Source organism: Oncorhynchus nerka, linkage group LG9a, assembly GCF_034236695.1.
Source record: "Oncorhynchus nerka isolate Pitt River linkage group LG9a, Oner_Uvic_2.0, whole genome shotgun sequence".
In the NCBI taxonomy this organism is placed as follows: Eukaryota; Metazoa; Chordata; class Actinopteri; order Salmoniformes; family Salmonidae; genus Oncorhynchus; species Oncorhynchus nerka.
This window is the reverse complement of record NC_088404.1, coordinates 56,823,588-56,836,209: the sequence shown is the minus strand read 5'-3', so window position 1 is coordinate 56,836,209 and position 12,622 is coordinate 56,823,588. Positions and strand designations below refer to the sequence as shown.

The 12,622-nt window shown below is 46.0% G+C and overlaps 1 protein-coding gene across 1 annotated transcript in view; it reads left to right on the top strand.

The window, feature by feature from the left end:
- Window positions 1–9,541, top strand: part of cspg4 (chondroitin sulfate proteoglycan 4) — a 107,728-nt gene extending 98,187 nt beyond the window's left edge. Inside the window, exons 9-10 of the mRNA XM_029668737.2 lie at window positions 1,625–1,808; window positions 2,262–9,541. Coding sequence (XP_029524597.2) covers window positions 1,625–1,808; window positions 2,262–4,141 — 2,064 coding nt within the window. The 3' untranslated portion in view covers window positions 4,142–9,541. The remainder of the gene's footprint in view (window positions 1–1,624; window positions 1,809–2,261) is intronic.
- The last annotated feature ends 3,081 nt before the right edge of the window (window positions 9,542–12,622 follow it).

Sequence of the window (12,622 nt, the reverse complement as noted above, 5' to 3'; positions counted from 1 at the left end):
GTCATGGGTGCACCGCAGCCACGCTCAAGGTACTAAACGATATCATAACCGCCATCGATAAAAGACCGTACTGTGCAGCCGTCTTCATCGACCTGGCCAAGGCTTTCGACTCTGTCAATCACCATATTCTTATCGGCAGACTCAGTAGCCTCGGTTTTTCTAATGACTGCCTTGCCTGGTTCACCAACTACTTTGCAGACAGAGTTCAGTGTGTCAAATCGGAGGGCATGTTGTCCGGTCCTCTGGCAGTCTCTATGGGGGTGCCACAGGGTTCAATTCTCGGGCTGACTCTTTTCTCTGTATATATCAATGATGTTGCTCTTGCTGCGGGCGATTCCCTGATCCACCTCTACGCAGACGATACCATTCTGTATACTTCTGGCCCTTCCTTGGACACTGTGCTATCTAACCTCCAAACGAGCTTCAATGCCATACAACACTCCTTCCGTGGCCTCCAACTGCTCTTAAACGCTAGTAAAACCAAATGCATGCTTTTCAAACGTTCGCTGCTTGCACCCGCACGCCCGACTAGCATCACCACCCTGGATGGTTCCGACCTAGAATATGTGGACATCTGTAAGTACCTAGGTCTCCAATCTAAAATCAAATCTTGAGTCGGCTTTCTATTTCGCAACAAAGCCTCCTTCATTCACTCCGCCAAACTTACCCTAGTAAAACTGACTATCCTACTGATCCTCGACTTCGGCGATGTCATCTACAAAATAGCTTCCAGTACTCTACTCAGCATTCTGGATGCAGTTTATCACAGTGCCATCCGTTTTGTTACTAAAGCACCTTATATCACCCACTACTGCGACCTGTATGCTCTAGTCGGCTGGCCCTCGCTACATATTCGTCGCCAGACCCACTGACTCCAGGTCATCTACAAGTCCATGCTAGGTAAAGCTCCGCCTTATCTCAGTTCACTGGTCACGATGGCAACACCCACCCGTAGCACGCGCTACAGCAGGTTTATCTCACTCATCATCCCTAAAGCCAACACCTCATTTGGCCGCCTTTCCTTCCAGTTCTCTGCTGCCTGTGACTGGAACGAATTGCAAAAATTGCTGAAGTTGGAGACTTTTATCTCCCTCTCCAAAATACTGTGTATTTCCAAATACATTAAAATATTCAACTACTTATCTTTTCAAATAAAATATATCTGAATATGACCTTTGTCCCAATACTTTTGTCCTCTAAAATGGGGTGACTATGTACAAAAGTGCTGTACTTTCTACACAGTTCACCAAGGCTGCACTTTAACCTCGTAGTTATTGTATAATTTCAAATCCAATGTGCTGGAGTACAAAGCCAAAAACATTTGTCACTGTCCCAATGCTTTTGGAGCCCACTGTATGTGAAAGTTATTGAGATATTTGAACCCAGTTCTGACGCCCACACAAACACGCTCGCTCTCTCACTCACTCACAAACGCGTATACACACACATACAAACACACAGCTACCTGGGTCGTGTTCATTAATTAAGCGCCAAACTGAAGATTACATGCTGAAACAGGGAGGGACTACCTGGTCTTGTCTAATGAGAAATGCTCATGTTTGTTGCTAAACATTTAAAACGTTGCCTTAATGAACAATGTCCAATCCTCTGCTCTTCCCCACAGCTGGAGTCCGGGGCCGTCTTTTACGAGCACCAGATGCCTGAGGAGCCCTTCTGGGTGGTCCGGGACTCTGTGGAGCTCCTGCTCTCCTCCCCTCCAGCCCCCGCTGTGCATCACGTCCTCCCCATCACCGTGTCCTACTCCGCAGCCAGCCACAACATCTCCTCACAGCTCTGGAAGAACAGAGGTAGGTAGACCCACATGGATCTGGGCAGGTGCCATGTCAAAAGTGGTGGATACCAAAGAAAATGGTGTCCAGGTCAGTCATTGTATGGGATTCAAGGCGTTTCACAACATCTAAAACTGCAGATAACTGTGTACTAGCACTAGTTACTATTCCGGTGGTTCTATTCTAATGAGTAAGATAAATCAAGCTGACTTGACATACAGTATGTATTTGACACAGGTCTGGCTGTCTGTTGTCAGTGTAAGATATGCATGTGTGTCAGGCAGCAGTTTGTAAACAAAATGTTCTGTAAACAATATTGCTATTGCAGGTTTATTGAATCAGGTCTTTAAATGGCATAATTACAAAGAAGCATTACAAGAAAATAAAAAAGTTATTTCAAATGTCATATAAAGAAAGGGTATGTGGCCCTATACATCAATGGATAATCTTGTATGTTATTTTTCTTTTCAGGTCTGGACATAGTGCAAGGTCAGAAGAAGGTGATTGACAGTTCCATCCTGGACGCCTCCAACCTGCTGGCCAGCCTCCCCGAGGCGGAGCGAGGTTCCTTGGACGTGGTCTTTGAGGTGCGCCGCTTCCCGGCCCATGGGAGAGTCACCCTGGGGGGCCTGAATCTGCCCCAGGGTGCCCCCTACTTCATGCAGGAGGATGTGGCGCAGGGCGAGCTGGAATACCTCCACGATGACTCTGGAGCCTCCGTGGACAGCTTCTCTTTCCGAGCCCGGCTCAAATCCCAGGGCCGCGGCACCCTTCCCCCCTCCCCAGCCCAGGCAGTGGTCCTGGAGGAGGTCTTCAACATCTCGATCCGGAGAAGGGACTCTAGTCCTCCAGAGCTGGTGAGCTTGGACGTTCTTCTGGAGGTTCTCCAGGGCTCCATGACGGTGATCACCCAAAAGTACCTCAACACCCGCGACGAGGACAGCACGCCCGATGAGGTGCGCTTCACAGTCTCCAAGGCGCCCACCAACGGGCGGCTGGTGGATGCCACCAAAGGCGACCACATCTCCACGTTCACCCAGGAGGCGGTCAACAAGGGCCAGGTGGGCTTTGTCAGTGACGGAAGCCTGTCGGACGGCTTCATAGAGTTCACTGTGTCGGACGGGAAGCACCACACTGAGCCGCACACTCTCCATGTAGGAGTCCTGGCCCGGACGCTGGTGCTGGCCAAAGCCCCAGAGATCCAGGTGCTGCAGGGGGACGACGAGACCCTAGTGACAGAGGAGATGTTGAGGGCCACCACAGGTGGCCCCAATGAGGAGGAAGTCCTCTACAAGATCACCAGTGTGCCCAAGTACGCTGCCGTCATGGTGGACCGGCAGCCCACGTCGGCCTTCACCCAGACCCAGATAAGGGAGGGCCGGGTGAGCGTTCGCTTCATCAAGTCCACCTCGCCCCGGGACAGCGTGGCCTTTGTGGCCCGGAGCCGGGCGGCCAATGTCTCCTCTGTCCTCAACATCACGGTCAAGCCTCTGGCCAACATCCCCCAGGAACTCCTGCTGCCACGGGGTGCCACCGTGCTGCTAGACAAGAAGCTGCTGGATGCCACGCCGCTGGCCAACAAGACCCGGACATCACCCACCTTCAGCGTCATCCAGCAACCGCAAGGCGCCCGCTTCGTGAGGGCTGGCGGGAGAGGGCCAGGGGGAGACGGCCAGCCCGTGGACACGTTCACCCAGAAAGAACTGGATGAGGGACGTGTAGCCATGGAGATCCTGAATGGAACAGGAGGCAGCCAAGCCCAGGACGTGGCTCGCTTCCTGCTCAAGGCCCACGGGGTCCCTCCAGCTGAGTGCGTTCTCTCCTTCAAGACGACCCCTTACAACGCCTCAGCGGTCTACCCGGCCACTCTCCTTAAGGTCCCTGGCGGGTCTGCATGGTCCAATAGCAACGACCTCCCTGGAGGGGCGGGGTCCCCACGCATCACCCCAGCCAGCCCTCGCTGGAGGGGCAACATGGACTGGCCTCATGGAGGAGATGCCCCTACCACTGCCTACACTGACAAAGACTCCCATAGGAAACCAGTGGTGTCCAGGAGGAACAACCTGTGGTCCATCCTCATCCCCATTCTGATCCTCCTGCTCCTCCTCCTGCTGGTGGCCATATTGGCTTTCTACTTGGTGCGTCGCAACAAGACGGGCAAACACAATGTGCAGACGGTGGCTGGCTCCAAGCCCAAAAACGGAGAGATCAGCCAGGAGACCTTCCGGAAAACCGACCCGGCCAATAACATCCCCATGTCCCAAATGGACTCCAAAGACGCCGACCCGGAATTGCTGCAGCACTGTCGGACAACGAACCCGGAGTTAAAAAAGAACCAGTACTGGGTATGAGAGTTGACTGATTGCTTAGACATAGGAAACAGAGAGGAAGATCCTCTACCATTTTGAATGCGGCCTTCTTGAATCATTCCTTTTCAGTGTTAAAGTCCTTTTTGCCATGATAGTATTAAGAAATGTGTATGTTTTGATATCATTGGACATTTCACTATCACATATTAACGTTGTGCCAATCCTCAGGTCAAGAAACACTGAATATTTCCATTGGTAAAAATGTCACCATTAAACTTAAGAGGGTTTTGCCTAACACGTATATTTATTTTTAGGACAACTGCTGGACATCTATGATGTACTTTTTCACAGGGCACAAATGAGGACATATTGTGCTTGCTAAAAATTTGTGTGCTGCCACAATATATTCAGTATGCTATTATAGGACAATATTACTAATTTGACTACATAAACAGATTTATTTGAAGTTTTGGTAATAGTTTTATTGTAGTTTCGCTTTAACAGTAAAGGTGGACAAGTGTGTACATAATTCAGCTCAATAAGGTAGATCTATGCTGTATGAAGGAAAAGGAAAAACTGCCTTTTGTTTTTGATTATTATTCTATAAATGTATTATTGACCATGTATTTTTTTTTTTGCTTTGTTGTTCGGCCCCAATTCAATCTAACTTCTGTTGCAGTATTTACAAAGCCACATATGACATTTGTCCTGTTGTAGAATCAAATCTGAGGGGTTTTGGGCAGATCCTTCTATTTAGATATACACTACATCACCAAAGTATGTAGACACCCCTTCAAATTAGTGGTTTCGGCTACTTCAACCACACCCGTTGATGACAAGTGTATAAAACCGAGCACACGGCCATGCAATCTCCATAAACAAACATTTGCAGTAGAATGGCCCATGCTGAAGAGCTCAGTGACTTTCAATGAACCAACATAAGATGCCACCTTTCCAACAAGTTAGTTAATCAAATTTCTGCCCTGCTAGAGCTGCCCCGGTCAACTGTAAGTGTTATTGCGAAGTGGAAACATCTAGGAGCAACAATAGCTCTGCCGCAAAGTTACAGAAGCTCACAGAAAGGGACAGCCGAGAGCTGAAGCGCATAGCGCTTTAAAATCGTCTGTCATCGGTTGCAACACTCACTAACAAGTTCCAAACCACCTCTGGAAGCAACGTCCGCACAAGAACTGTTCGTCGGGTGTTTCATGAAATGGGTATCCATGGCCGATCAGCCGCAACCAAGCCTAAGACCACCATGCACAATGCCAAGCTCGCCGTCATTGGACTCTGGAGCAGTGGAAACACATTCTCTGGAATGATGAATCATGCTTCACCATCTGGCAGTCCAGATAAGAAGAACACTAAACTGAAAGCAGATATTAAAGAGCATTTAGATTACCACCTGCAGTTTTTTCACACTAAAAGTTTAGAAATATCTCAACTTAGTATTTAGAACTAAGAAGAATCCTTAAGTTTTGCCATTGAGTTTAGGTTGTGAAAAGATCTATTTGGCGCTATTGGAAATATTATTGTAAATCTCTGTTCAAAGTATATAGATGCATTATGAATAATGTCTGTTCAACCAACACTGTTGTAACTTTATTTGATGGATCAAGAAATGACTACAGGGGTGTTTGTTGTTTCTAACATCCCAAAGTTTGACCTATCTTTGTCCTCAGCTGGGCTGTCCCTCTAAAGTGGCTGTGTAGACAGCCTTAAGTGTATTTCCAGAGGTTCTCTCTTAAAATAACTGCACAGCCGGGCTGCATACCAGTTATTTTGCCCCCCCTTCCCTCCACCCCTCCTCCCCTTCACTCTTCACTTGTTGGAAGACCACCACCCCCATCCCATTGGCTGGCACACAGTGACTACATGGCCCAGATCAAAAGCCAAATCAAGCCCTGTTTCCCATCGGGGCGTCCACCCTGGCAATTTCCCACCATAACCCCAGCCTCTGGCCTCCTCCATGGTCTGGGGACGGGGTTGTGCTAGACTGAGAGCTGTGTTTTCCTTGGCTGTGTCTGGCTTTGTAGTCTGACCAAGCCCACTGCAGGGCCTCAGACACTCACATGCATGCATGCACCCACACATGCACACACACACACAACCTGTTATGTTTGTTATTTTTCCAATACCAAATAGACTACCCTCATAGGAATATACTTCAATTGTTCATATGATGTCACAAGTGTCTCAGGGCAGTAATTGTGAAAAGATGCTCCCTAAACATTGCTAAGGCAGTTTTGATTGAATTGACCCTAGATCTTTCAACCAGCTTTTAATCGTATCCTTTCATTTAGCCTTTCAATGCTAAAGAGTTGCTCAAAACTGAACCACTTGCTTGGATTCACAGGACTGACATGACACTGATGACAAAAAAACTGCATAGTATAACATTTCGGCACCACAGACAGGACGTGACTCACGAGTGGCTGTCTTAAAAGCAACTCTATTGGCTGACAAGCAGCGGTGAGGTCATTTTAGAACTGCCGGAGTTTTATTTATCCCAGCCTGCAATTAATGTTTAATAAAGGCTCTGATTTCTATATGTGAAGTTGAGAGAAACATCTGTGATAGGATAGGTGTTTTACCTAAGCTCCACTGGTTGGATCATGTAGTATAGCACATTCTGTGAGAGGTTATTCTCTAGCTTGGTCCCAGATCTGTTTGTGATGTCTTTCCAACTGCTATGGTTGTTGTGATTTGGCAAGACAACACAAACACATCTGCGGCCAGGCTAGGTATTCTGTGCTGATGAGCTTTTGTGTCCCATTAGCGGTTTGAATTCCATAATTAAGTTGACCAGATGAAGGTACAGTACAATCTTGCAATTTCAGGAGATACAGTGTACAGCTTATGCCATAAGTAATAACACTCAAATTGGCATCACATCCTGGTGGTGTTGAAATGTTTATCTATAGACTTACCCTGAAAATTAGCACACACAAAAATTCAAGATAGACATTGATGGACACGCATAGTTTGAGTAAGAAACAGTTATTTACTGTCAGTGCACTGCAGGGTGTTTTCTTTTCTTTTGATATAGTGATCTGATAGAAAATAATAGGTCGTAAGTCATATCAACCACAATTTACAGAAACTTGTATTATTTTACTGTTACTACATTTACTAACCAAATGTCCTTTTTAATTTAATTGAACGGTGCCTATTACCTTGTATATACTCTGTTGCTTTTAAATTAAATTAGCTGCTGACTGTTGTGAAGATGTCAAATTAGGAAAACATTTGTTCGGAATTAGACAATATAAAGGGTAAAGATAATTATCATATAATCACCAATTATATGAGAATATTGTTTGATGTATTTTATCATTTGATGAAAATAAATGGGCCCGAAGGTTAGTATCGTTACAAAATCTAACAGTATAACACATTTTTGCAACAGTTGTACATTTATTTTCCTTTGAAATGACTATATACAGTGCATTCAGAAAGTATTCAGACCTCTTGACTTTGTCCACATTTTGTTACGTTACAGTCTTATTCTAAAATGGATTTGATTGATTTTTTCCTCATCAATCTACATTAAAAAAAACTTAAATATCACATTTACATAAGTATCCAGACCCTTTACTCAGTACTTTGTTGAAGATCCTCAAACTGTGTCATGTTGGATGGTGAGTGCCACTGCACAGCTATATTCAGGACTCTCCTGAGATGACTCTCCTGGTTCAAGTCTGGGCTCTGGCTGGGCCACTCAAGAACATTCAGAGACTTGTCCAGAAACCACTCCTGTGTTGTCTTGGCTATGTGCTTAGGGTTGTTGTCCTGTTGGAAGGTGAATCTTCGCCCCAGTCTGAGGCCCTGAGTGTTCTGGAGCAGGTTTTCCTCAAGGATCTTTTTGTACTTTGCTCCGTTCATCTTTCCCTCGATCCTGACTAGTCTCCCAGTCCCTGCCTCTGAAAAACATCCCCACAGCCTGATACTGCCACCACCATGCTTCATCATAGGGATGGTGTCAGGTTTTCTCCAGACGTGACGCTTGGCATTCAGGCCAAAGAGTTCAATCTTGGTTTCATTCAGGTGTCTTCTGGCAAACTCCAAGTGGGCTGTCATGTGCCTTTTACTGATGAGTGGCTTCCATCTGGCCCCTCTACTATGAAGGCCTGATTGGTGGAGTGCTGCAGAGATGGTTGTCCTTATGGAAGGTTCTCCCATCTCTACAGAGGACCTCTGGAGCTCTGTCCGTGACCATTAGGCTCCTCCTCCTGGTCACCTCACTGAACAAGGCCCTTCTCCCCCGATTTCTCAGTTTGGCTGGGCAGCGAGCTCTAGGAAGAGTCTTGGTGGTTCCAAACTTCTTCCACTTAAGAAGGATGGAGGCCGCTGTGTTCTTGGGAATGTTCAATGCTGCAGACATTTTTTGGTACCCTTCCCCAGATCTGTGCCTAGACACAATCCTGTCTACAGACAATTCCTTCGACCTCATGGCTTGTTTTTTGCTCTGACATGGACTGTCAACTGTGCAACCTTATATAGACAGGTGTGTGCCTTTCCAAATCATGTCCAATTAATTGGATTTACCACAGGTGGACTCCAGTCAAGTTGTAGAAACATCTCAAGGATGATCAACGGAAACAGGATGCACCTGAGCTCAATCAAGTCTCAAAGGGTCTGAATACTTATGTAAATAAGATATTTCTGTTTCGTATGTTTAATACATTAGCCAACATTTCTAAAATCCTGTTTTTCACTTTTTCATTATGGGGTGTGTGTAGATTGATGAGGAAAAAACTGTATTTAATCAATTTTAGGATAAGGCTGTAACGTAACAAAATGTGGAAAAAGGGAAGGGATTTGAATAGTTTCAGGATGTACTGTATGTACCAGTTTTATATCTATTTTCTTTAGATAGCTACACATTACCTTGTTACTTTTAGAGGCTGTTGCTGTTTTTGTTTAAAAAAAACTATTATCTGTAGAGCATGATATTACAGTATAATATTGGTATCAGATACACCATTCAGGAGATAGCTCAGGAAATGTCTGAATTGTGATTCCTTTTACAGTATTATTATAGGCAAGGAGCCTTGTTGTTTCGTTTCTGTTTAATTGATTAAGTCCATGCCTTGATGGCTATTTTGTAAATGTTATATTTTTAAATACCATTGCTTGTGCATACCTCATAGAATAAAAATACAATTTTTTTTTCTTTGATTTGCAATGCTAATATGCCATATTTTCTATATTTGCACTTTTCCGCAGTTGTCTCTTTCCCTCTTCCTGTTGAGGGCATCTTTGCATATCACCCCTAATATGTTTCTGCTTTTATTTATTTGTTTTGGTCACTTCTGCCATAAATAGACTTGGTTATTTGGTTTGTCAGAGGTGTACTTTGTAAATGCAACCCAACAACATGTGCCTTAAATTGTCATAAAATTCCAATCCTCAGACAAATAAAGAGTTATGTCCATGGAATATGTCTTTGAGGTTGTTTTTGACTGTTTTATAGAAGATTATTTATACAGGGAGGCCTTTGTGTGCTCTAGCTCTACTGTTACATCAGTTGCTTGGTGACAGGTAGCTCTACTTACAAAGACTCACTGGTTGAGTGATATTTCATTTTATTTCTCACAGAGAAACTTGTATCCTTTTTTTTTATTCATCTGAAAGCATTTAAATTACTGTAACTGAGTGCAACTCAGATTTTTTAGGGTGTCATATATACTATTTGACACCAGGTGGCGTAAGGGTGAAAGTGGAATGATCAAGTAATGACGTATGTACAGGCATTCGTCAGCATTTAACAAGCCCCTCTTCAGACAATTTTTTCCTATGAACAACCTTTACTTTCAGGGCTTATTTCTGCTTTTTCTGTCTTGTCAAAACAGCCCTCATGCTTTCATGCTAGTGTTCTGGATGTGCTTTTCAATGATATGCTACTGCACCCTATGAGTTTCATAACTTCCTAGGCCAACATACATTTAGATAGCTGTTTCTGCATGTGTTTGCTTTGCTTATGTCTTACATCATGGACAAACAATTGGATGGAACAGTACAGTATGTTTCCAGAGAGATTATGTCATGGTAAATTGGTTACACCCTACACCAACTTCACTCCCCAAACTGGGACTTGGTATCGAAGGAAATGCTTTTCTTCCTCCTACATTCCTTTGTTGTCTGTTTTTCTTCTATTCTGTAGCAGTTGGAGGAGGGAGGGAGGGAGGGAGGGAGGGGAGGGAGCATAGACTTAGATAGACACCACATCATTGTATCTGTTTCATTATGGCGTCTGAGGCCATCTCCATTTTCAAGTAGTTAATTTTCTTCTGCTTCTATGAGTTGGCAAACAAACTGAAAGGGTGCATACTGCCACCTAGAGTGTGTTGTTTGAACAGGTATAAAGCTAAGGTTGATGATTTACTGCCACCTGCAGTTCCGGAATGTTTGCTCACAAGTTAAATTTATTGGCTGACCCCTCATTACCTGGATGGAAATCATGTGATATTTCCTTAACCCATAGGAAGTCCCACCCAGTTGTCTACTTCAAGATGGTGAATGTCCTCAATGGCACTGCCCAGGATAAAACAGGCTTTTGAGCAGTGGAGTCCTCTATCTTTCTCCATGGGAAAGACAGACAGAGAGAAAGAGCAGCTGATTGCTGTCTGTGCTACAATCAGCCAATCAGTCTTTGTTCCAAGTAGACCAGCTCCCCCCTTAACTTCTCCCGAAAGAACATAGGAGAAAACAGGCAAATGACACAGAAACTCAGAAGAAAAAGGAAAAGAAAAAGGACAACAAAGTGAAACCTCTAAAGAAACAAGAGACCATAATACAAGAAACAGCACTATAGAGAGATAGAACAACAACAACGCAGCCACTGCCAGCTAGCCTACTTCAGCAGTACTGTATCATTTGAATTATTTTAGTCAATAAGATTCCTGCTACGTAAGCTTAACTTTCTGAACATTCGAGACGTGTAGTCCACTTGTCATTCCAATCTCCTTTGCATTAGCGTAGCCTCTTCTGTAGCCTGTCAACTATGTGTCTGTCTATCCCTGTTCTCTCCTCTCTGCACAGACCATACAAACGCTCCACACCGCGTGGCCGCGGCCACTCTAATCTGGTGGTCCCAGCGCGCACGACCCACGTGGAGTTCCAGGTCTCCGGTAGCCTCTGGAACTGCCGATCTGCGGCCAACAAGGCAGAGTTCATCTCAGCCTATGCCTCCCTCCAGTCCCTCGACTTCTTGGCACTGACGGAAACATGGATCACCACAGATAACACTGCTACTCCTACTGCTCTCTCTTCGTCCGCCCACGTGTTCTCGCACACCCCGAGAGCTTCTGGTCAGCGGGGTGGTGGCACCGGGATCCTCATCTCTCCCAAGTGGTCATTCTCTCTTTCTCCCCTTACCCATCTGTCTATCGCCTCCTTTGAATTCCATGCTGTCACAGTTACCAGCCCTTTCAAGCTTAACATCCTTATCATTTATCGCCCTCCAGGTTCCCTCGGAGAGTTCATCAATGAGCTTGATGCCTTGATAAGCTCCTTTCCTGAGGACGGCTCACCTCTCACAGTTCTGGGCGACTTTAACCTCCCCACGTCTACCTTTGACTCATTCCTCTCTGCCTCCTTCTTTCCACTCCTCTCCTCTTTTGACCTCACCCTCTCACCTTCCCCCTCTACTCACAAGGCAGGCAATACGCTCGACCTCATCTTTACTAGATGCTGTTCTTCCACTAACCTCACTGCAACTCCCCTCCAAGTCTCCGACCACTACCTTGTATCCTTTTCCCTCTTGCTCTCATCCAACACTTCCCACACTGCCCCTACTCGGATGGTATCGCGCCGTCCCAATCTTCGCTCTCTCTCCCCCGCTACTCTCTCCTCTTCCATCCTATCATCTCTTCCCTCTGCTCAAACCTTCTCCAACCTATCTCCTGATTCTGCCTCCTCAACCCTCCTCTCCTCCCTTTCTGCATCCCTTGATTCTCTATGTCCCCTATCCTCCAGGCCGGCTCGGTCCTCCCCTCCTGCTCCGTGGCTCGACGACTCATTGCGAGCTCACAGAACAGGGCTCCGGGCAGCCGAGCGGAAATGGAGGAAAACTCGCCTCCCTGCGGACCTGGCATCCTTTCACTCCCTCCTCTCTACATTTTCCTCTTCTGTCTCTGCTGCTAAAGCCACTTTCTACCACTCTAAATTCCAAGCATCTGCCTCTAACCCTAGGAAGCTCTTTGCCACCTTCTCCTCCCTCCTGAATCCTCCTCCCCCTCCCCCCATCCTCCCTCTCTGCAGATGACTTCGTCAACCATTTTGAAAAGAAGGTCGACGACATCCGATCCTCGTTTGCTAAGTCAAACGACACCGCTGGTTCTGCTCACACTGCCCTACCCTGTGCTCTGACCTCTTTCTCCCCTCTCTCTCCAGATGAAATCTCGCGTCTTGTGACGGCCGGCCGCCCAACAACCTGCCCGCTTGACCCTATTCCCTCCTCTCTTCTCCAGACCATTTCCGGAGACCTTCTCCCTTACCTCGCTCATCAACTCATCCCTG